The following is a 25,595-nucleotide window of genomic DNA, read 5'->3' as shown; positions in this document are numbered from 1 at the left end:
ATTTATTCCCACTCCCACATCTTGATGAGACACTTGACTTTCTAGCAAGGAAGAGCTACATCTCAACCAAACCACAGACAAAGCTTTTGTCTCCCAGTGTAGCCTTATCAATTTAAGGTATTTCCATTTGGCCTTTGCAGCAGCCACATTCCAGAGACTGATTCAGTCTGTCCTTGCTGGCTTGGGTTATAAAAATTTGTGCTGTCTATTTGGATAACATTGTTATTGTCTCGCCATCCCTTGAAGAACATCTGAAGGACGTCAGGGCTGTATTGACTCACTTACGTGAGGCTCCAACTTATGAGAATAACTTTTTTTCCTTGGCTACAAGGTCTCACTTAATGGATTGTGCCCGAATCCTGAAAAATTGCAGGCGGGAGTAGATCCAACCCTCATGACCACCTCTCATGTCCACCATTTTTAGGCCTTGTGGGTTACTACAGTAGGTTTATTAACATTTTTTCTAGCATCTCGGAGCCTCTGATAACCCTGACCCATGACCAAGCTGAGTTTGACTGGAATGAGTCATGCCAGAGAGCATTGGAATAAGGCTCTTCTTACCTCACCTCCTATCCTGGATTTCCCAAATTTCAACAAACCATACTTTCTCCACTTGGTTGCATGCAACATGGAATTTGGAGCAGCCCTTATGCAGCATGACTGTGGTGGCAGGGAGGTGACTGTTGCCTTTGCTAGCCACATGTTGCACAACAGAGAATGTAAATACTTCACCTCTGAGATGGAATGCCTGGCAATAGTGTGGCTGTTGGAACACTTCAGACCCTATGTCGAGGGGTCTCATGTGACAATCTTCACTGATCACTGAACAACTCACAACTACAACAAGGCTAGGGTGGTAGTAGCAACTGAAAAAACTCCAAGCAGAACATCTGGTCATGGAATAATAGACTCAGGTCATTAGCCCAGTCTAAGTTCCACATCCTGGAAGGTCTTTTATATTTTTAATATTCTAAAAGCCAAAATTCACAACATCCCATTAGATGCCTTCACCTATATATCCCCACTGTGCTATGTTTCACTCTTTTGTGCTATTTCCATGACTGCCCAATGTGCTGTCTGCCAACTAGTAAAACCCAGCCAACAGAAGCCGTCTGGTCTCCTGGTTCCCATTAATGCCGCACAACCATGGGGGTTGATTTTGTAGGCCCACTACCATGCATTGCCCAGGGAAATGCCCAATTTTAGTCATATGACATGACGCATCAAATAACTTTATTTCAGAACAGGGTACTCCCTTTGTAAATGTAGTCTTTTGTCTCCCTACTTCAGAAGCTTGGTACGGAACATCGCTTGACAACTGCTTACCACCCCCAGACTAACATGACCGAGGGTGAACCAGAAAAAAGCGATTCGAACTTTTGTCAGTGACTTACACATATCCTGGGCTAAATTAATTCCCCATCTCTCCTTTGCACTTTGCACTGCACAGGAGAAATCCCAGCTTTCCTGCTCTATGGTAGAGATCTACAAACACCCAACAACCTGTTACTGTTCCCAGAGGATTTTTCTTCCGCAGTTAACATGCAAGTCTACAGAGATGAAGAGTTTGAGTGCTGCATCTGACGTGAACTTCCTATCAGTAGAAGCATTATGACCAAGGCGGACAGCAGGTCACATTCAGGGTCATCTTGACGCATGATGGGGAAGATGTGGGTGTGTTTCATGTGGTGAACATGCAACCTTTTCACACCTGGACTACCTTAAGTGGCGAAGAAGATGAATCTGTGGTATTAACAATCTCTTTCCAACCTAGCAAACCCATATGCACCAGAAACCACTAACAATTCAAGCACACCAATCGGGTTGGGGGGGATGCTGCATGTGCAGACTTTATTCCTGAGGTGGGGGCGAATGATACTCTGATAGTCTTTGTTTTGCAGAAAAACAAAGCCCTTGAGGTGAGCTAGAACTTATTGTACATTCAGATCCTTTAAACAATCACACACCTTTCTGTGATAAGTTGCAGGGCAGCGCACACCACTATAGCCTCAGATAGAGAGTTGTGCCCCGCATAACTGTACAATGGTCTTAACTTCACTGACCCATTTCACACTCAGAGACATAAACTCTCTGACAAAGTTAAATGACCTACATTCGAAGTCAAGCGGAAAGGTTGGATTATCATTCATACAGTAGTTCATTTTCTTGTTTTTATTTCATTTTACAAAAGGGGTGACATGTTTTGTGTTTTATAAGAATAAAACTTAATAAATTTAATTTGGTTCCTTATATAATGCTTTTGTTATAGTTTTTTTTTTAAGTGGAGGGGGGTGTATTTTGTTACCTTTATTGATGTGACATGTCATTCCCACTTGAGTCAATTATGTATAGTTGTTGTTACTGCTGTAATGTGTGGGGCAGCATTATGTATTTTGTGTATTACTTTTTCCAAGTGAGGGGACTATGTAATTATCCAAAATGACGTGTGACCCAGGTGACGCACTAGGGTTAAAACACGGAATTGTGGGTAGGAGAATGAAAAACAAAAGAAAAGCATGTGAGAGTGGTGCAAAGTCTGTGTCATTTATAAAGAACCCCAGGTGGGATTTATTTATTTATTTATCCATGTGTAAATTCAGCTGAAAGTGTAACAATTTTCACTAAAATGAGCTTGTGGTTTGTAATGTCAAACGAGGATGATGAAATGGGTAAGGCAAGATGTTGAACCTTGCGTGCAAACCACTATTCAATTTAATTGATTATCAAGTCAATGACTTGTGTAGCTTTGTTTCACATAACAACTTTAAATAATAATATGATGCAATGCCACTTAACTGGGAAGCTCTGTCTTGTTGCCTATCAGAACAAGATCCAGAATATAGCACTAGCTATGAGTCCACAAGTTCAGAGTGGGCAGGTAAGATTGCTCATTGAGCGAAATCATAGTCTGCGAGATTAATATTTGAATAGTGGGCAACGCTGCATATCAAGTTCAAGTTCAGTTTATTTATAGAGCACCTTTAAACAATCAGTTGACCATGATGCTGTACAAGATAAGGTGAACATAATATTGACAGATAAGAACAAATAAAAGTAAGCCTAAAAGCATTTTGAACATAAAATGATGAAAACAGGACATAAAGCAATAAAACATAACCACGGGATATAAATTTGGTACAATAAAAGTACCAAAATTACCAATAAACTTTGCACCTTCCCAAGTTTTAACTAAAAGCTGCAGAGAAAAGGTGAGTTTTTAACCTTGCTTTAAAAACTCTAGAGTGGGAGCAGATTTAACATGCCAGGGAAGGTTGTTCCACAGCTTGGGAGCTGCAACCCCAAAAGCCCTATCTCCACAAGTCTTTAGTCTAGTCTTAGGAATGGTCAAGAACAGCTGATCAGATGACCGAAGTTGTCTTGCTGGAGAAAGTCACCGAGGTACTGAGGTGCTGACCTGTTAGCAAGATCTTAATCTCTATCCCAAACTTCACTGGTAACCAATAAAGTGAGGCCAGAATCAGGGAAATGTAGTAACACATTCGCTTGCCAGTGAGCAGACAAGCTGCTGTGTTCTGCACTAGTTGCAGCAATGGGTTAAGGCAGTGGTTCTCAAACATTTTTTGCAGTGGGCCGCACTATGTCCAAGTTCAAGTCTCACGGGCCGCATATTATTTATGCGCATATTATCAACGCTCAATAACCAGATATTATGCATCTAAAATTATTACAATTACATGTATTATTATCATTAGAGAGTATAATTCTACTTACCATTAATGTAAGTTGATTTTATTGTCAGGAGCCGACCAATTTGGTGAAATTCGGCTCAAAAGGAGTAACAGCACAATGAAGTTGTGACTGTAAATTGCAGTCGGTAAGACATGCACGGAAACATGACTTGATGCGCGTCATTGCAGAAAATGTAAAATGTATGTGGATCCAAATATGGAAAGCACTTTTGAACTTAATAATCTGAGGTTTTGTCCAGAGATGTTTCGCCACATATCTGCAACTGAGGATGACTGCTGCGTGGTTTGGCTGTGTCCTCTTGCCTGAACATCCATCAGTTCATCTTCGAGCGTGCAGCGAGGCAAACTGAAAGATGCAGCCAAGTCCTTGATTTTTTCCACAGGGAAAGTGAATGGCTCTGATGAAATGTCCTGCATATTTTATTTTCTCAAAATCTGAAAAACGAGAGATGAATTTTTCTTGCATTGTGTGCGTTAACGGTGTAATTGCATCAGTTCATATCAGTGCATTTGTGACGGGCCGCAGGTTGAGAACCACTGGGTTAAGGACTAACCAATACCCAAGTATAATGAATTGCAGTAATAATAAAAACATGGTGATAGAAACATGGATTACAAACTCCAAAAAAATGTGGTAAATAACCATTGATCTTGGATATAGTACTTAATTGATAAAAACTTTTTTTTATGATTGAGCTCATTTGTTTAACAAGTGTGTTTATAAGCACTATCAAAGGTCACACCAAGGTACAGATGGCTTGAGATATAAGGACGAGGGACCCAAAAATTCAGTGGGATAATCTGCCTTGTTATGTCCGAATGGAATAATTTCAGTCTTCTTGTCATTTAGATATAAAAATGTTTTGCTCATCCAGGCTCTAATCTCATTTAAGCACTTGACAAGGGGCCAGATAGTATCATTACTAATAGCTTTTAATGGCATGTAGATCTGGACATCATCTGCGAAGCAATTAAAAGCAATGTTGTGTTTTCTGACTACTCACCCCAGTGGCACTTAAAGTAAAAATAAAATGGGGCCTAGAATAGAGCCTTTGGAAACTCCAGATGTGATGGGAGCAATAGCTGAGGTGGAGTCACCTACATGAATAGCGAAAGTTAGGTATGATTGGAACCAGCTTCTCTGATGGTATGAGTGAAAATGCCAGACTTTTGTTACACACGTTGTCACACTCATGAGCTGAGCTGACAGGGAAGGGAAGGGACATTTGGGAAACAAGGATTTATTAATAATAATAAATACCAGCAAATAAACACCAGCACGATGGCCAAGAAGGGAAATAAAGTGGGATAAACATAAACAAACCTGCAGGCGTGTGCCGATTGCCAGAACTCAAAATATATACATACACGGTTGCCAAGTCAAGTTCACGAAAATGTCGCCACTGCAGAAGGGGCGGAGTTACAGTCTTTTATAGGCGGTCAGAATTGGCTTCAGGTGTCGCAATCACCTGGAGCCAATCCTGACACATGTGGCTGTAATAATGAGTGAATCAATTAATACATTTTTATTAGATTTTATCTTATCATCTTGTCTGTTATGAAATTTTATGTTTGACAAATAATGTTATTCATGTTACAGAATAGCGGATTTGGCCGGAGGTGTTCTGACACCTGAATATATGGTATAGTTAGTTCATGTCTGTAGTTCTGCTCCATCGGCCATTGTATTATAACCCCCTGCTCCTACAGCTGATACCAGCTCCTGCGACAGGCCCAATAAATTTTCTTCTGGAATTTTGGTGTCTAGTTAAACATTATTGTTGTCTTCTATATTCATATTCACTATGGTTGCAACTAATGATTATTTTGTTTTGTTTGTTTTATTCTCATTGCATTGTGTAAACAGTTTTTTTAATTAACAACAGACAAAAGATTTCTAAAAGTACAGATATCTACAGAGGTGAACAAACATTTTTTATGAATTCCTAGCCACAGTGGATTGGACCTCTGAAAAGTGTGTCAGAAATAAGTTACACTTTTCTCTGTGTATTTAATCTCAAAATGTAAAACTGTTGGTTGGCGGTTAGACAGTCTTACACCTACAAGGTTGCAAGTTTGAATCCTGGTTTGAATCCTCAAGTTGGCATGGGTCTGTGCTGTGGTTCTCCTTGACCTCTCTGCAGCATTTGACACCGTTAACCACAAGACTCTCTTGTCAATCCTGAAGAGGCTTGGAATTCAGAGCTCAGCATGGCAGTGGTTTGCTTCCTACCTTGATGAGCGATCTTACCAAGTGACTTGGAAAGGATCCACGTCTGCCTCACGCAGACTCTCCACTAGTGTCCCTCAAGGCTTGGTGCTAGGTCCTCTCCTTTTCTCCCTCTACACGAAATCACTTGGTGAGGTCATTTCCTCACATGGATTATCCTACCTCTGCTATGCCAACGACACACAACTCATGTTCTCTTTTCCTCCCTCTGATCTACATGCTACTTCCAAGATCTCTGCATGTCTAACCGACATCTCATCTTGGATGGCAGCCCATCACCTCAAACTCAATCCCACCAAAACTGAACTAATATTCATTCCAGCAGATTCTTCACCACATCAGGATCTTGCTATTGACCTGGAGAACTCACAGATCTCTCCTTCTACATCAGCCCGCAACCTTGTTCAGTCCATAGTAATCTCAAGACTGGACTACTGCAACTCCCTTCTAGCTGGTCTACCTCTAAGTACCATTCAACCTCTACAACTCATACAAAATGCAGCAGAAAGACTGATCTTCAACCTTCCCAAATTCTCCCACACCACCCCTCTGCTACGTTCCCTCCACTGGCTCCCAGTAGCTGCACGCATCAGATTCAAAATACTGATGCTGCCCTACAAAGCCAAACATGGAGTAGCACCATCCTACCTCACAGCCCTTATTACACCTCACACTGCACCTCGTATACTCCGAGCCTCCAGTACTGCTCGCCTGGTCCCCCCATCGCTAAAGGTAAAAGGAAGATGTTCATCTAGACTCTTCTCCGTCTTGGCCCCTCGGTGGTGGAATGAAATTCCCCTCGAGGTCAGAACAGATCAGTCACTGATTGTTTTCAAACGACAGCTCAAGACCTTCTTCTTTAAAGAATATTTAGATTAACTTGTAACTTTCTTATTGTCGAACTGGTGTACAGAATCTACAACACAGTGAATAAAAAGGTTGTATTCATAGTTGGGGTCCTAATGAGCCGGAACTGATCACTTCATTGATGATAACTTGAAAGCACGTTGTAAGTCACTCTGGATAAGGGCGTCTGCCAAATGCCTTAAATGTAAATGTAAATGGTGGGCCTTGCTCTGAGTCCCTGCCCAATGTTATTTAGGTTTGTAAATTTATGTACAGTCTGCTTTTATGTGTGTGTGTGTATGTGTGTGTGTTTGCAAAACCTGAAGCTCTTACCCTTTTGCGGAGGTTGCAGGTGAGTATGAGGTTGCGGGAGAAGGAGTTTGCAAATGCTGTGTAAAACTCCAGCACTTTCAGCAGTGCCTCCCTGCGGACGACGTGCAGGTCGCAGTATGTCAATGCCCGCACATTAGCACATGCATGTGCCAGGGTGGTCTCCTTCCAAAAAACGTCCCCAAACACATCACCTTTACCTAGGAATGGAAAAACAGCTGTGAAGACAGAGTAAAACCCAAAGCCTTCCACTGTGCTAGAGAACCAATCTGAATCACACATGTAAAGGTTAAGATAATTTTTTTTTTACCTTACTTTCACACCTGAAAGAGTATGGAAGAAAACCTGTTACATCTGATTGATTTTTTTAGTGTTTTTTTTTAACAATGTTTCTGAATATTTTGGCTTTTTATTTTGTTGTAAATAATTTAACTGTATTTTTTCAATGCTAATAAATTCACAGTAAAGGATTCAAGCACCAAAATTTCAAGCAATATCAATCAGTGTGCTCAGATATACATTGTGAAACACAGGGTCATAAACTCAATTCCAAAAAACATCTGTGTTTTTTTTGTGCTCAGCGATCATCTTGACTCAGCATCCAGTTCCATTATCCTCCATATTTTAGATAAAATGTAAGGAGAATTGAATAGCAGTTTCAAAATAATGCACTATTACAAGAGTATGCAAATACAGATTTCAAAAGAGCAACAACATCATATATTTCTAATATAGCCCAAAATCACATACAGTATGTCTAATTGGGCTTTGACAGGCCCTACAGTTGACACCCCCCACACTTGACCCTTCTGCATACAAGGTAAAAACTCCTTGGGAAGGAATGATACAAAGAGGGACCCCCTTCCAGGGTAGAGTGAGCCTGCAAATGGTGTCAGTGCAGGGTTTGTGATGATTTTTCCAATAAGAGAAAAAGTCCTACAGTTGTAGAGGTAGTCCAAAGTGTCATGGTGTACATTACTTGTACATTATATTACATTATGATGCAACTGGTCCATTTGAAAATCCCTGAAGCTTTATTTGTTATGGTGGCGGCTGTGGTTACTCTAGGTTTGTTTCATGCTAAGTCGTCATTTACTTTACTTTACATACTTTACTTTGCAGGCGCTTTTATCCAAAGCGACTTACAAGAGGAAGAATCGTAATAACTAAAATTTTACTAAGGTACTGCAGGGCGAGACCATTTAGAGGTTTATAGGTCAAAAGTAGGATTTTGTAGACAATCCTAAATTTGATGGGTAGCCAGTGCAGTGATTGTAAGACTGGGGTGATGTGGTCAAATTTCCTGGTTCTAGTTAGAACTCTGGCTGCAGAATTCTGTACTAGCTGGAGTTTACTCATGCACCTACTAGACCATCTAGACAGTAATGTGCTAACCTTGATGTAATAAAGGCATGGACCAACATTTTTGCATTGTGCATTGAGATCTCTCTTGTTTTTGCAATATTTCTAAGGTGAAAAAATGCTATCCTAGTGATATTATCTACATGCGAATCGATCAGGTTTTTTAATCAGGGGTCTAATGACTGCTACCTTGAACGTACTTGGTATGTGGCCGGTGCTAAGAGACGAGTTAATCATTTTAAGGATAGAATTTATAACATCGGGTGCTATTTGTTTAAGGAAACTTGTAGGAAGCGGATCCAATGCACAAGTACATTGATTTGACGATGAGATTAGTTTAATTAATTCATCCTCTTTAAAAAGGTTGAAGTGTTCTAATCCGTGGTCTGCTATTTGAAGATTTTTTCCAAAGTAATATCGACGGAGCTATTTGTTATGCTTTTAATCTTATCTTTATTCGTAACAGTTTCAATATTAAATAAATGTATAAAATCATCGCTACTATGATGATATGGAGCTTCCCCAGCAGTGCGTCGTTGGAGCATGGAGCGTCCTTCTCCACTTACCGCCGCAAAGTACAGCTTGGATCCAGTGAGGTTGGCTTACCGAGTTTAGTTTGTTTTTGTGTTTTAAACTTTTTTTAGCAACCCTACAGCAGCAAATCCACCACCATGGAGCACATTAAATACAGTAGAGACACTCTTGTTTCTATTAGTATACAATGCACTTGCAAACAAGCCGGCGTCAGGAACAGGCTGAGGGCCCATGCACACAGCACACCTCTGTCTAGCATCCTGCTCGCCAATGTCCAGTCACTGGAGAACAAGCTCGACGACCTCAGGCCAGGGTAAAGTTCCAAAGAGACATCCAGGACTGCAACCTCCTCTGCTTCACTGAGACATGGCTGAACCCAGCGGTGTCGGACCACACCATCCAGCCGACCGAGTTCTTCTCGGTTCATTGCATGGACTCAGGGAAGTCAAGGTGAGGCGGCGTGTGCTTGATGGTAAATAACAGCTGGTCTAACAGCGTTGTCCCTCTCACATGCTCCTGCTCACTGAATCTGGAACTATTGTCCACCAAATGTCGTCCTTTTTAACCTTCCTCGGGAGTTCACATCGGTCATTATCAGCGGCGCTTACATTCCACCGAAAGCGGACACGAACACTTCCTTATGTGAGCTGCAGGCGGTGCTCACACCGCACCAAATACAGCACCGGGACGCTGCGCTTATTGTGGCAGGAGATTTTAATAATGCCAGCCTCAAACGTGCAGCGCCAAATTTTCATCAGTATGTCACCTGCCACACCAGGGGCGAAAGGACACTGGACCATTGCTACACTACAATAAAGGATGGATACAGGGCACAATCTCATCCACCGCTTGGAAAATCCGACCACGCCGCCATCTTCCTCATGCCTAAATACAAACAGGAAGTTCTGGTTCAGAGGGAGGTGTCACGCTGGACGGACCAATCGGTGTCCGCTCTTCAGGATGCACTGGATGACGCAGACTGGGGCATGTTTCAAAGTAGTTAGTGAGTTTGTGGAAGTGGTTGTGAGTTTCATTGGGAAACTAACGGATGACACCGTGCAGAAAACGATCGTCAGAACATTTCCCAATCTGAAGCCGTGGGTGGATAAAACCATCCGTGACGCTCTGAGATCTCGCACCGCAACCTATAACATGGGGCTTGCTTACGGGGACATGGAACCATACAAGGCTCCGTCGTACAGCGTCAGGAAAATGGTGAACGAGGTGAAGCTGCACTACGGGAAGAAACTGGAGTCACAACTCGAACAGAGTGATTCTAGGAGCCTGTGGCAGGGACTAAGGACAATAACGGACTATAAAGCACCAACATCCGGTACGACGAATGCGGATGTGTCTCTGGCACAAGCTAAATACATTCTATGCTTGCTTCGAGGTTGCAGCTAAAAACGCAAGTGATGCTACGGCTAGTGGCTCCAACAGCCGCAGACACTGGCAGCAATGAGAATGCGTTCGTCATCACCAAGCATGACGTAAGGAGAACTTTCAAGAGAGTGAACACCAGGAAGGCAGCAGGACCAGACAGCATCTCGGGGAGAATCCTCAGAGCCTGCGCAGACCAGCTAGCACCTGTGTTGACAGAGATATTCAACCTCTCTCTATCTCAGTCGGTGATCCCCACATGCTTCAAGGAGTCCATCATTGTTCCCATCCTGCCTCCCTCAATGACTACCACCCTGTAGCCCTTACCTCAGTAGTGATGAAGATCTTTGAACGGCTGGTAATCATTTCTTCATTACCAGACACACTCGACCCACTACAGTTTGCTTACCACCCCAACCGATCCACAGACGATGCCATCTCATATCTCCTCCACACAGCACTCACCCACCTGGACACTTGGAAGGGAAATTATGTGAAAATGCGTTTCATTGACTACACTTCAGCATTTAACACAATAATCCCTTCCACACTCACCACCAAGCTGAAGCACCTGAGACGCAGCTCATCTCTCTGTCAGTTGATCTCCAACTTCCTAACCGGGAGACCACAGGACATGAGTGGACATGTCTCAGCCACCATCACTCTCAGCACTGGAGCCCCCCAGGGCTGTGTTTTGAGCCCCCTGCTGTACTCCCTGTACACATACGACTGTACAGCCACTACTAACTCCCCCACCATCATCAAGTTTGCTGACAAAACCATTGTGGTGGGCCTGATCTCTGACAACGATGAGACGGCCTACCTGGAGGAGGTTGAAAATCTGGTGAACTGGTGCCAGAGCAACAATCACCACCTGAACGTCAGCAAGACAAAGGAGTTAATAGTGGACTTCAGTACCAAACAGGAGAGGACCTACCAGACCCCTGTCATTAAAGGAGCACAGTGGAGAGAGTGGACAGCTTCGGTTACCTCGGTGTCTACATCACGCAGGACCTGTCATGGTCCTGTCACATCAACACCGTGGTTAAAAAGGCCCGCCAGCATCTCTACCCCCTCAGACACCCCTCCAAAGTTGCTCAGGAACTTCTACTCCTGCACCATCCTGCACCTGGTTCGGGAACAGCACCATGCAGGACAGGCGAGCCCTACAGAGGGTGGTTCAGCCGAACGCATCATCCATACCAAGCTCCCTGACCTTCAATCCATCTACAGCAAACAGTGCTGGACCAGGGCCAGGAAGATAGTGAAGGACCTTCGCCACCCCAACAATGGACTCTTTTCTCTGCTGTGATCAGGGAAGCGCTTTCGCTCCATGAAGTCCAACACAGAGAGAATGAGGAAGAGCTTCTTCCTGCAGGCTATCCGAGACCTCAACAACAACAGTACATAGAACTCCAATACAACAACAGTACATAGAACTCCAATACACTCCAGCACTTTCACTTTCAATCTTTTACTTATCTTATACATTGTCTTTCACTCATTTGCACACCTTCACCCTACCTGTTACACATATTTTATGTTAAAGACGTAAAAGTGTAATATTTGGTTATGTTTGCAATATTTGCATATTGGTCTTCATTGTATACTTGCAATATTTGCAACACGGTGGTTTGTAGAAATAAAATTTGAATTTGATTTGAATTTGGAGTGATGGTATCCATTTCTGTCTTATTGATGGTTTGTTTGGCTATAGTTTTAAACAAGAATCTGGGATTATTTTGCCTATTAACGAGGAAAGATACGATGATCGATCCGCACTAAGAGCCTTCATATAGTTACGGAGGCTTTCCTTCCATGCTATTCGAAATACCTTCAATTTACTTTGATGGAATAAACTTAGGATTTGAGCACCTGAAGTAATGAATGGGAAGGTACAGAACAATATATCAACAAAGCACAAAAACGCTTCCTGTGAATGACTGAAAACAGCACAATTAGATAGAATGCATAGATTTCACTTCAACAGTGTATTTTTTGTTATTTTGTTATGCTCCTGAATGGGTTGTGGTTAGATTGCTTTAGAACTAATACCACACTGTACTGTGAATAATTTACTATGCTGGAAAAATGGCTTTATAATACCAAAAAAAACAAAGAATGAATGAATCTGAAAAAAATAATCTGCAGAAGAGACATCTAGACATGTTAAATTTTAGTGTGAGTCTAACCAGTTTGCAGCAATGTGCTCTATTATTAAACAGTGTCTGTTTGCTGAGATTTCCTTAAGGTCCAATAAGAAGGAAACCCATTAAAAGTGTAAACAACAATTGGTGAAACCATTGACCTGTTGCACCATGGTGTCCACACCAACCTTGTGAAGAGGGATATCATTAGACAAGTTCATAATATTGGTTTAATATGAACATCTTGTTGCAAAATTACCTCTCCTCAGATTTTATTTCACCTCTTAATAATTAATCCTAGATTCATTCTGATATGAAGCTCCAAGGAAATACAACTAGATTCAGATACAGGTTAATTAAGTTTACAGCTGAAATGCTCAGGTAAATGAATCAGGGTCAAGAGCAAACTTTTTGTCTCATCACGTAATGATACACCAGTCATGTTGAACCATGTTTCTTAATGCCTGTGCAGTTGTTTCTATAAAGGCTGTCTGCACAGATGATCTGCAGACATGATACAGAATTCAAAATTCTGGGACACTGGAGGCCTAGTGGTTAAGGAAGCAGCCCTGTAATCAGAAGGTTGCCAGTTCGAATTCCAATCAGTCAAGGTGCCACTGATGTGCCACTGAGCAAAGCACCATCCCCACACACTGCTCCCCGGGTGCCTGTCATGGCTGCCCTCTGCTCACCAAGGGTGATGGGTTAAAAGCAGAGGACACATTTCATTGTGTGCACATGTGCATAGCTGTAGTGCACAATGACAATCACTCATCAAGAAGGGCCTCATCTAACAAAGTCACTTTCTTGTTCAGGGTCAGGTGATTTGTTACGGCAGCCTCTCTCAGAAGCTGAACAACGAACTTCTCCAACTCTGTTGCATTTGTGTGTTTCGTGCAAATTCATAAAATTCATAGTGATTAAATATGGACATTCTGTACATATTTTGAAGGCCGCCTTGATGAGTGGTCGAACAGTTTGGAATTTCTCACAGAATTTTTTGTTATAGTACCAGTAATTATCTGTCAAGTGGTTCCCAATTCAAAATTGCCAAAATGATATTTGTAAACATGAAATCCCAATAAAACAGCCAATATGTTCATCAATAGGATCATGTTGGGAACCACTGCTCTAAGGCTCTGACAAAAGTGAATGAACAGGTAGCGAACATAATTGATATAAATTTTTGGTTGCGCCATGAAAATGACTCTGATATTAAACATGACTTTCCCCAAGGTACTCTTGTGTCCCACACAAAATTAACAAATCACTCAGTTGAATGGATTCTACTGAGGTTCTGAACAAGGAAATTATGTTGTTGGTGAAGGCCTGCCTTGATTAGTGGTCTAACAGCTTGCAAAACAATCTGCAATGCAAAATGCTATTTTTTAAAAATACATAAAGCACTTCGCACATTGAATTGCTAGTTGCAAAATGTAATATCAAATTACATGCTCAGATTGAATATTGCATTGCCAACTGACAAATTAATTTCCATTTGAATAAAATCTTCCATAAATAGCCTTATTGTGATTGGTTAAAAGAACTAATCTCTGATTGGTCAATGCATTTGTGAAACTAAGAACATCAAGACACTGCCAAAATTCACACAAGCAAATCCAGCAATGGAATTACAGATTCCATTCCAATTCAATCCAACCAGCGCATGGATCAAAGTGCTGTACAGTTATCAAGTTAAAAACAATATTTACATTTTTTACATTTACAGCATTTATCAGACGCTCTTATCCAGAGCGACTTACAATCAATAGTTTCAGGGACAGTCCCCCCCTGGAGCATCTCAGGGTAAAATGTCTCGCTCAGGGACACAATGGTAGTTGATTTGAACCTGGGTCTTCTGGTTCATAGGCGAGTGTGTTACCCACTAGGCTACTACCACACTACACTTTTAATATAATTAAAAGAACTAACATAGCATAAAATAATGAAACAAAATATATTACAAACAACAAGACCTGAAAGAGCATGTGGGTGTATAAGGCTGTAGCAGCTTCGAGATAGGATGGGGCAAGGCCATGCTTAAAAAGCAAATAAAATAATTTAGAAATGAATCCTAAATGGAATGGGCAGTCAGTGTAATGAACCTAAAATATTGGAAATGTGCTCAAACTTCTGAGTGCCAGATAAAAGATGAGATGCAGCTTTTCACACCCTCTGGAGGTACGTGATGGAGAAGCCCTGACCCCTATATCCAGCCGAGTGGTAACAAGTGCGTGTATTACTGTCTCAAATCGCTGCTGGGAAAGAATAGGGCTTATTTTAGCCAGCTGCCTCAACTGGAAGAAGCTTGATTTAATGACTTTAAATCTGAGTATCAAGCTTAAGTTCAGAGTATGGGAATCTAATGACACCTTAGACACTCTCACACGGGGCTACCAAAAACCATCACCTCAGTCTTTTTATCATTAAATTTCAAAAGTTTAAGAGCCATCCAGGATTTATGCCATCAAGTCTTTCAGGTAATGGCTGTACAGTGCATGTGCCAGTTTTTTTAACAGGAACATTGTTCTCACAGTCATCAGCCTACAAATGATGCCATGTTTTCACAGTATAAAACCAAGAGGGATTAAATACAACGAAAAGAGGAGGGGGCCAAGAACTGAGCGGAGGACATCACAAGGTCACCAAGACTGACACAAAAAGTTGTCAGGACCTGAACCACTTCAGTGCTGTGCCCCTGATACCCACCCACTGCTCCAAACAAGAAAGTAAAATGGTATGATCCACTGTATCAAATGCAGCTGTCAAATCTAAAAGCACAAGAACACAGTCACCAGAGTAAGCTAAAAATATGTCATCAAAATTTTTTAACAGGGTGTTCTAAAAACGGCACCATTCTTTTCAAGGATTTTTGAAGTAAAAGGTAGTTAAAGGATAGGCCTGAGGATGGCAAGAATGGTAGAATTGAGAGCAAGTCATAGGTTGGACTACTGCATGTTTAAAACTTTTAGGGACAACCACTGACAACAAACTCTGATTAACCAGTTCAACAACTATAGGTAACTATAGGATAAAACAGTTGAGGAGGGACAACATCATTCAGAGACAACCAACAATCTCCTGTAGAAAGGAGACAGGTCACAGGTTCAAAGACAACAGGGCAGAGAACAGATTGATGGGACGGGAGTAGAAGTGGAGATTTGAGCCCTAGTGCAGGGGACTTATTCAGTAAAAACTGCAGGTCATTGGTCTTAAATAAAACAAGCAGTTTGTGATAGTTTGACACAAAAATGTCAGAAAGGTGTTTTCTTTTGGCATCTTTTAAAGTTAAATTACACCAACAGTCATTTGAAATGACACTTGTAATTTGCCTTTATTCTGGCCCAGCAGCACTTGTGTCTGACAGCTGTGTCTGTCTTACAGCCAGGGCTCTGATTTTCTTTTAGGGTACCTGGTTTTTAATGGCTCAACAGTGTCCAAGGCAGTCCAGCAGGTGGAATAGACTATCGAAAACAGCAGTAGTGGAGTTAAAAACTTGACAGCGCTGAGCAGTAGCACAAGGTTTAACTGAAGTTTATTTAAAATAGTACAGGACTATGATCAGAGTCACAAAGCACTACATTAAAAAAAACTGGAAAAGCATGAGATAAAACAAAATCAAGCATGTGTCCATGTTCATGTGTGGGATTGGTCACACATTGCATTGACTAAATGAGTCAATAAGGACAACACACAGGATATTACATTTACCAACAAAAAGAAGACAATCGAAAATTTGTCTTTCACAAAGTCATTTTTGTATTTTGGAGGGTCGATCAACTACCGCACACAACACTATGTGGGAGCAGCCTAGCTCAAACATACTCACTTCAAAGCTGATGAAAGTTGATGGTAGTGGAGACAGCTGTCAAGAAAACTTTTAAATTTGTTGTTATTCCGCCTCCCAGGCCAGTGGTGGGAAACGAACCCATAATCAGAATAATGCTCAATCCCAAGACACTGAGGTGCCACTGAGCAAAGTACCATCCCCATACACTGCTCCCCACACATGCTCACTGCTCACCAAAGGTGTGCACCATGTGCTGTGCTGTGTTTCACAATGACAATCACTTCACTTTCACTTAAATGTCCAATGACATGATTTTATTTGTTTTTATATAAGTTTTATTAGTGGTCCACTATACTGTATCTGAAGTCTCTTTTCAAAATTCAGTCTTGGTGCAGAATCACCACCACTTTAAGGCAGTCCTTAAAGAGCAACTGCAATGCTTTTCTCATTTCAAGCCATGACAGTCGTTGGAGCAAATGTTTTAGGGGAGGGGTGCAAAATTCTCTGGGCAGGCAAAGCATGAGAAAGGGGAGGTAACCCTTCCTCGTATGAAGTCATAAGGGGTCAAATTCCAGATACGGCCATTTGAGCTGTCGCTCTCTGAACGACAAAGCAGAATGACCAAAACACCAAAAATGCCTATTGCCATTTCTAGCCACTGCAGGACCATAGACAGGCTAGGGGAAATCATATTAATGTTAAGTAATCTCAGAAAGTAAAATTTTCATGTCATGGGACCTTTAAAGAAGTCTTTCTTAATAAAATGCTTTTTTGTACAATGTCGAAATTGCACTCAAATTGCGTTATAACATGTCGATAACATATTACAAAGAGTGCAATTTGCATTTTTAAATGTATATACAATCGTGTGTAAGCCTTGAAGTAAATCCTGCAGTATCATTGAAAATATGTTGTGTAAGCCTTTTCAATCATTTTATAATTGGTGTGCTAAACATTTAGATGTTAATGGTAGATTGGACCATATCTCATCCTAGTCAGGCTGGACATCCATTGATCTTTGCTCTGTATCCCATATTGACATATTAATAGATAAGGGATGCAAAAGTAATGAGTGCCAGGGTACTCTGTAAACCTTCATCGTGGATCTAAGTTGGAGTTATAATTAATAAGATAAGCCTGGAAGTGCGTACTGATGTTGGAGGTCTTAGAATGTGCATGTCCCAATGGCTGGAAATGGAAAGGATGAAGTACGCATATGCACAACGTCACAGGACAGGGGTTTAATACATGATGAACAGGATAGGGGAGATATCACATAACAATGACCCAACAGAGAACAGACACGAACAGGGCAGTTTTATACAATCATACACAGGTAGAAACAATTAGGAAACTTGGCCACACAGAATGAACACAAAACAGACCTGGAGTTCCCCCTTCCGAACGGGATCATTACAGTGCTCAAGGTGCCATCATTACAAATGTCATTAAGCATTGGGATGCCTTTAGATCTCCAGTATTCCCATTCAACACAATTTTCTGCGTCCAGTGAGAACACTGCATTGGAAACATCATCTACATTAATTATATGGAAGTAATCTTTTTAAATTATGTTCAAGTTTAGTGATAATGAGTTCTATTCTCATAACCAGTGTATTTTGCTGGTCTTTGTATCTAGTTTCTGGTACCTGTGGAAAGAACCTTCTCTAATACCAAATTTAATCAAGTCAATATGAAATGTGTTTAAAATAGTTCACAATACACTTTTTAGTTTGCTGCAAGTCATCTATCTGTATCATTATACATGATCTGAAATTACACATGTGCAAACAAAGTCAGTCACTATGTCTTTCCATCACTAATGTCTTACTATGCATCTGTAGTAAATACTGCAGTATCAATCTGGGATTAAGTAACAAATTTACTAATTTACCCTTGTCTCACCTAGACTCTTTCTCTGATTTTTTAGGTTATTTCACACATGACAGAGTATCAGCAGGAGGCATGCTTAATCACTGACACCATCAATTAATCAATTAATTAAGATTTACCCAGGATGGCAATGACTTCATCATCTTGGATGACCTCCAGTGAACCCGACACCACAAAGCAGAGTGTATCCACGCTCTCGCCCGCATGGAAAATGAGGTCACCCGGGGCACAGTGTGTGGTCTGAAACTCTACGGCAAGTGATCGCAGGCATCCATCACTGGCCAGTCGGAATGCTGGGTGCTCATTGAAAACCTGTCGGTTTAGGTGGACACAGATGTCTGCTCGCATATCCTTCGGACAGATGGACAGCACCTGTAGGGATTGAATAATTATTAAATAAAACTCCCTCCTTTGATACAATATTTAGTATTAATTCAGTTGCCTTTGTATATTGATGTATTTACATTGCCTCAACACTGTAAACACCCTCAACAAAATGTTTAATATGCAAGATCTGGCCAATTTACAGGTCAAGAAAGCTCAGAAATCAATCCCTATTGTTAAAAAAATTCAACGAAATGCAGAGTGTGCGGATTTGATGCTACAGTAATTCACTCTCAGCTATTCAGATCATTAGGCTGCTGGGGTGGGAGGAGCTTCATGACTACTGGCTCCGCCTACCTCTGACCTTAGTTTAGTTTCAGGAGGTCTGCTAGAAGTCTTGCCCTGTGGTTGTGATTGCAGGATGCTTAGGATGCTCGTTGTATAATTTGTTGCCTGTTCAGAGTTGTCCTCTAATACTTCTCTCCCTTGCTTAGACCTTCGTATTGTGCATGTTTGTTTTTGATTAATATCTATTTGATTATTTATATATACAGTCATGGTCATTTGCATATAATCCAGAATGTTATGAAGAGTGATCAGATTAATTTTAAAGTCCCTCTTTGCCATGAAAATGAATTTAATTGCCAATGTAAGATGGGAAGTTGCAGGTCCATGATGTTCTGCATTTTTGTCTTGCATAGAGGTTCATCACCTCTGTTCTCCATACCTTTGTCAAACGGCCTTCCCCCGAGCAAGAGGTGTGACAGGCTAGCCATTTGTTTTTGGTCCCCTGCTTTGTCTTTGTCGGGCTACGACTCCCCCAAAACAGGAGACGCCAAGGGTGTGACCAGGCAGAAACACCAAATTCTGATTGGTCTGTGGCAACGTCCTGGGAGTCAAATGTATAAAAGAATTTTCTATTGTGGACACTGGGCACTTATTTTTCCTTTTCCATTGGGAACTGGGGGATTTTCCCTCCAGTATCTGGGCCTTTACCTCTACTTGTTTTTCTCCTGGACAAGGCAACCTCTCTGAAGGCTGTTCTCTATCTTTCTCTAGCCCTTTCTCCTTTCTTTTATTTATTTTTTTTCTGAGACCATTCATCCTGAGACCATTCATGTGTGATGTTGCTTCTCATCCTAGGGGAGTGGGCTCACTCAAAATTTTGCCTAAGAATACAGCCATGAATAAAGAATGGTACTAAAATCTCCACTGACTCTTCTCTCAACCATCCAATAACAATTTGGTGAAGAACAATGCCTTTTTCAGCATGATAGAGCATCAATAGTGATCAATAAGTGGCTCAGGGAACAAAACATTGCAATTTTGGGTTCATTGCCAGGAAACTCACTGGCCCTTAATCCAATTGAGAACTTGTGGTAAATCCTCAAGAAGAGGATGGACAAACAAAAACCCACAAATTCTGACAAACTCCAAGCTCTGATTATGAAGGAATGGGTTGCCATCAGTCAGGATTTGGCCACTAAATTGAGTATGCTAAGATGCATTGCAGAGGTCTTGAAAAAAATGGGGCAACACTGCAGATATTGACATAAACATGCATAAACATAATTATCAATAAAAGTCCTTGAAACTTATAAAATGATTGTAATTATACGTAAATACACCACAGAAACAACTGACAAAAAGCACTGAATGACAGTATTTGTGCCATTCTCAAAACACTTGGTCATGACTGTAGTTTCAGTGTAAATAGATGCGCTTTTGTACCATACGTTAGCCTTTGTATGTCTCATTACATCTTTCCCAAACCCATCCTGGTCACATGCCTCTACACCCATAGACAAGGACGTGACAAGGTAAACAGGAGTACACACAGCTCAATAATTATCCCCACAACACAAGACATAATTTTTTCATTTGACACCTGGTCATGGCCAGTTTATATTGAGATTATGTATATAGTGAAATCTGGATTATCAGCCCAATGACCTCAAAATACCAGAACTCTAAAATACCCCTCATAAAAGAAGGTTTGGGATGAGTAACATTATCAGATGATTAAACGTGCTATAATTTTGAAGAAAATCAATAAACTATTAATCTAAGATAATTAATATATTTTTTTGTCAGAATTCTTTTTTTTGGGCGGGGGTATATCAATTTTTTTCTATGATCATGACCTCCCTACATATAACATATATGGGACCCATTCCTTTTTCACTTTTACTTTAGGGTTAGGACCTTAGAGGAATGGGTGTCTGTACAGTGGAAAATATACTACAAACATAAATATATAAAGACAAAGCATAATAATAGGTGGCTTCTCTAAAGAAAGCCCTTTGTCCTTTTTCCCTCCTCAGTGGAGGTCTTTCCAGCAGGAGCTGCTGATGGATTCTTTCACTTCGTAGGAAGCACCATGAACTGCCTGAACCACCAATTAAGTGCACTCCCAAATCAACTGGGATCATTTGTTGATGTGCTGCACTTCTCCATAACATTCTTCACCATTACTTATTGATTTGTTTATTACACTGTACATGAGCAGAGGAGTGAAAGAAACCCACAGACCTTCTCTGTGTCAATGCCTTTGGACATAGCCCAGGTGGACACGATGTAGTCCATGACACGTTCACTCAGGCCTTTGGGAACCTGGTAGAGTTTCAGAAAGTCCCTCACGTTGTTGAGCATCTCGTGATAGCGGTTGGTGTTGGTGTACATCTGCTGGAAGATAGTGGTCACATTTCCAAAGATGGTGGCATAGAGGAGGGCTGTGAGAGAGGAGCAGAAATAGAATCAGAAACTTCAGATGTGAGATATTTAATATATATTATAGAATGATAGGAATTAATAATGATATGCATAAATACTAAAAAGATCAACTGTGGTTGCAATTGCAATTGTCGACTACTACTGTAGGTTCAGATATCAGCACTGCTGTGATGATATGTGACTGTAGGGTACAGCAGCACCTTGTGTGTGTTACTGTACATACACAGCTACTGGGCAAGAGGAAGTGTTGAATTTGCTACATTACAGGGTTTTAGGGAATTAATGTAATTTTTTTTAAAAGGCACTGCAGATTACAACTGTCCTAGAAGCAGATTGCTTGCATATACACACACCAATATGCTTCCTATCTAATTTGTCTCTTTGTCTCAAAATAGTCTCTTCAATCCATTGTTATTTTTTTCTTGGCATATGAAAAATTATTTCAAGAAGCATATGAGATATCTGCAGTGATTAACCTTATCCTGGCTCACACTCAGCTCAGAGCTAGACCTCTAATTTGTTAAAACAACCGATAGTTTACATCTGTCAAATATCTGTCAATTTGTATTATGTAGTAAACTGCAAGTGTAGAACAGGACTTCATTCAAGCTGATATTCGATTTTTAATACAAGCTAAAAATCTGGGACCTACAATCCTCAGCAAATCGTAAAGAAGTGAAGTTGTATTTTTGTCCTTTTTTCAATTTATTTTTATGTGTCTTTATTTCTGTTATATGTAATGGTTTGGTTAATATTGCAAAAATGATGATGTATAGATCCCAGTATAGTATCAATATCTATATTTTTCACCTGCACATTTTTGTTTGTGTTTTACTTTATTCACATGCAGATGTCAAGGGACTTCCAGGTAAGATATCAAATAAAATGAAACAGAAAAACCATAATCTCTGCATGTCTAACTGACATCTCACCTTGGATGGCAGCCTATGACCTCAAACTCAATCCCACCAAAACTGAACAAATCTTCATTCCAGCAGATTCCAGCACATTCCACATCAGGAGCTTGCTATTTACCTAGACAACTCACAGTGCTCTCCTTCTACAACAGCCCGCAAACTTGGAGTAACAATAGACAACCAACTCTCCTTCTCGACTCACATCAGCAATCTTTCCCGCTCCTGTAGATTCCTTCTCTACGAATCCGTCCTTATCTGTCAACACAGGCCACCCAGATACTGGTTCAGTCCAATCTCACGACTGGACTACTGTAAATCTCCTCTAGCTGGTCTACCTCTATGTACCATCCAACCTCTACAACTAATACAAAATGCAGCAGCACAACTTATCTTCAACCTTCCCAAATTTTCCCACACCACCCCTCTGCTACGTTCCCTCCACTGGCTCCCAGTAGCTGCATGCATCAGATTCAAAATACTGATGCTGGCCTACAAAGCCAAACATGGAGTAGCACCATCTTACCTCACAGCCCTTATTACACCTCACACTGCACCTTGTAATCTTCCTATTGTCTTACTTATGTATAGAAACTACAACAGAGTGAATAAAAAGATTGTATTCATAGTTGGGAGTCCTAGTGAACCAGAATTGATCACTTCAATGATTGTAACATGGAAGCACCTTGTAAGTCGCTCTGGATAAAGGCGTCTGCCAAATGCCTTAAATGTAAATCTAAATGTAAATGTGTGTTCATCATTAATTAAAACAAGTTCTTCTGACTGGGGCTAAATGTCGGGGTAAGCAAATAAATAAATACGTTAAAATGCAACAGGATAGCATTTTTTATTGTTTTTAAAACACTATATTTTTGTGGATTATGATTTTACAGCACTATAGAAAATGCATATTTGTGGATACAGAAATAGTTATGAATCACAACATATATCTGGATTGTCATTTGTGATTTCATGCAAGACCAGTGGCACTTTTTCTGAAGTCTATATTGAAAATTGACTTGTACTGAACTTTGTTTCTGTTTGTGTCAGTCCATTATTACAATAAATAAAAATGCACACATCCTATGGGGCACCAAGTTTCAAGGGCTTATTTGGATATGTTAAGATGACAAGAAAAATAAGATGTAATCTTGTGATGAAAAAAGCTCAAATTTAAAGTACTCTATAAACCTATGCTCATTTGGAAACAGTCCAGTTATAATTCTCCATTATTGTGAAATATATTCCAATCACATTAAACTCTACTGTAGAGTACAAATAAATAAATAAAGAAAATCATGCATGATAGCACTTGCATAGATCATAGTTTTTTGGACCTTTAGGTCAATTCCAGATCTTGTTTTCACTAATACCACCAAATTAATTGAATAATTCCTGGTTCTGGAGCACTCTAGTTAAAGAACCTGACTATAGACTGCATTAGAACAGCCGGGCTGCACTAATTCTCTAGCTGATGCACAAGAGAAATGCACATAAAATATTACATAAATAAATAAAATAGAAATGCACATAAATAAATAAAATAGAAATACACATAAAATATTACATATTTTATGTGCATTTCTATTTTATTTATCTGATATCTTCTGCCCATACTGCTGTTTTACAGACATTTTTGCCCAAACACTTGACAGTGGACGCTTTCCTCAAAAACAGTGACAGAAAGTGGAACCGGTCACAAAGAATCTCCCCGGGGAATGTCCAAGAGCTGTAGTTCAACTCAGGGTCTCTCCTTCCATAATGAGGAGGCACTGCAATTCTGACCTGGGGACACCAATTAAATTCCCCACACTAAAGTTTGGCCTCCCACTTAATACATGATTCCCATCCATCATGTTGGTGCCTTGTCTGAGAAAAAAGAGCAGGAAGCATTGTTATTCTTTAAAAATAAAACATCTTTGCCAGCTTCTCTATCAGAATAGTCGACTATTACCCTGCCACAGAAATCACAGTAACACTGTTTCACTCTCTGTCCTGCAGCATGTTTCTACTGTACTTAATGCTTAATATTCACACTTTCTTGTACACAAACAAAACAAAATAACAGTGTAAAATGTATTTGCTATGTGAGAGCAACCTTTGTGTGGCACTCTGACAGGATGTGCTGGGCTGGAAGGTTTGACAGTGTCACGACCGCCAGCTGAAGGGGGAAGGAAGCGCAGAGGCGGGACATGCTGGAAAAGGGGTTTTATTAACAAACAATAAAAAAACACAAATAAACGCGGCTCGGTGGCCGAAAAACAGTGAAACAACGTGAAGAACCAAAAACGAGCCTGCAGGCGTGTGGCGATTGCCAGAACTCAAAATACATACACATACACTGTTGCCAGGTCAAGTTCACGAAAGTTCACTAGAATGGAGGGTCAGAGATACAGTCTTTTATAGGCGGTCAGAATTGGTTTCAGCTGTCGCGATCACCTGGAGCCAATCCTAACAGCCCTGCTGTATCCTCCCCTTGGAGGACCCGGTCCCTCAGGCTGGCTCCCTGGCGTGGTCCGGCGTGGCGGCCCCGGTCTCTCGGGCTGGCTCCCCGGCATGGCAGCCCCTCGGGCTGGCTCCCCGGTGTGGCGGCCCCGGCCCCTCGGGCTGGCTCCCCGGCGTGGCGGCCCCGGCCCCTCGGGCTGGCTCCCCGGCGTGGCGGCCCCGGTCTCTCAGGCTGGCTCCCCGGTGTGGTCAAGCATGCCGGCCCCGGACCCTCAGGCTAGCTCCCCGGCGTGGTCCCGCGTGGCGGCCCCGGACCTTCAGGCTGGCTCCCCGGCGTGGTTCCGCATGATGGCCACGGACCCACAGACCTGTACACAAAAATCTCCGCACGTCCCTTCTGAAGCGTTTTGTGTCCTTCCCTGCACCGGGCAGGGAGGTGCTCCCGGAGCCTCCGGTGACCGTTCCAGGCACCCCAGGCTGGTGCCTTCTGGAACCATGCAGCCCCTCTTGCTGCACGTCCCCGCTGGCAGAGTGGCCAGTTTCCCTCCCTGCACCGCACAGAGAGGCGGTTCCGAAACCTCCGGCACTGGTGGCCAGGTCCAGGAGCCCCCGGCGACCGTTCCAGGCACCCCAGGCTGGTGCCTTCTGGGACCATGCAGCCCCTCTCACTGCACGTCCCCGCTGGCAGAGCGGCCAGCTTCCCTCCCTGCACTGCGCAGTGAGGCGGTCCCGTAACCTCTGCCGACCATTCCCGGCACTCCAGGCTAATGGCTTCTCGGCACGTGCTGCCCCTCTCGCTGCACACCCCATGTGCCAAGGTGGGGGCAATACCGGACCATCCGGCTAGCCCCTTCTGCGTCCGTTAGGACAAGCAGGCCCTCTTCCTGCCTGCCCCAGCTGGGTCCTCATGCCTACCAGGGGGCACTATGGCGCACCGCCCCTCTGGAGACGGACCCA

General features: G+C 41.8%; 1 protein-coding gene across 2 annotated transcripts in view; it reads right to left on the bottom strand.

Annotated features, from left to right (window-relative positions):
• kcnh5a (potassium voltage-gated channel, subfamily H (eag-related), member 5a) overlaps positions 1 to 25,595 on the bottom strand; it is a 109,255-nt gene that overhangs the window by 35,982 nt on the left and 47,678 nt on the right. For both annotated transcript variants that reach the window (XM_028953675.1, XM_028953676.1), the window contains 3 exons: positions 21,079 to 21,278; positions 18,342 to 18,594; positions 7,120 to 7,316 (listed from right to left, as the gene is read on the bottom strand). In XM_028953675.1, coding sequence (XP_028809508.1) covers positions 7,120 to 7,316; positions 18,342 to 18,594; positions 21,079 to 21,278 — 650 coding nt within the window. The remainder of the gene's footprint in view (positions 1 to 7,119; positions 7,317 to 18,341; positions 18,595 to 21,078; positions 21,279 to 25,595) is intronic.

This window comes from Denticeps clupeoides, chromosome 14, assembly GCF_900700375.1.
Source record: "Denticeps clupeoides chromosome 14, fDenClu1.1, whole genome shotgun sequence".
NCBI classification, from domain to species: Eukaryota; Metazoa; Chordata; class Actinopteri; order Clupeiformes; family Denticipitidae; genus Denticeps; species Denticeps clupeoides.
The sequence above is the reverse complement of the archived record's forward strand: the minus strand, read 5'-3'. Positions and strand labels throughout refer to the sequence as shown.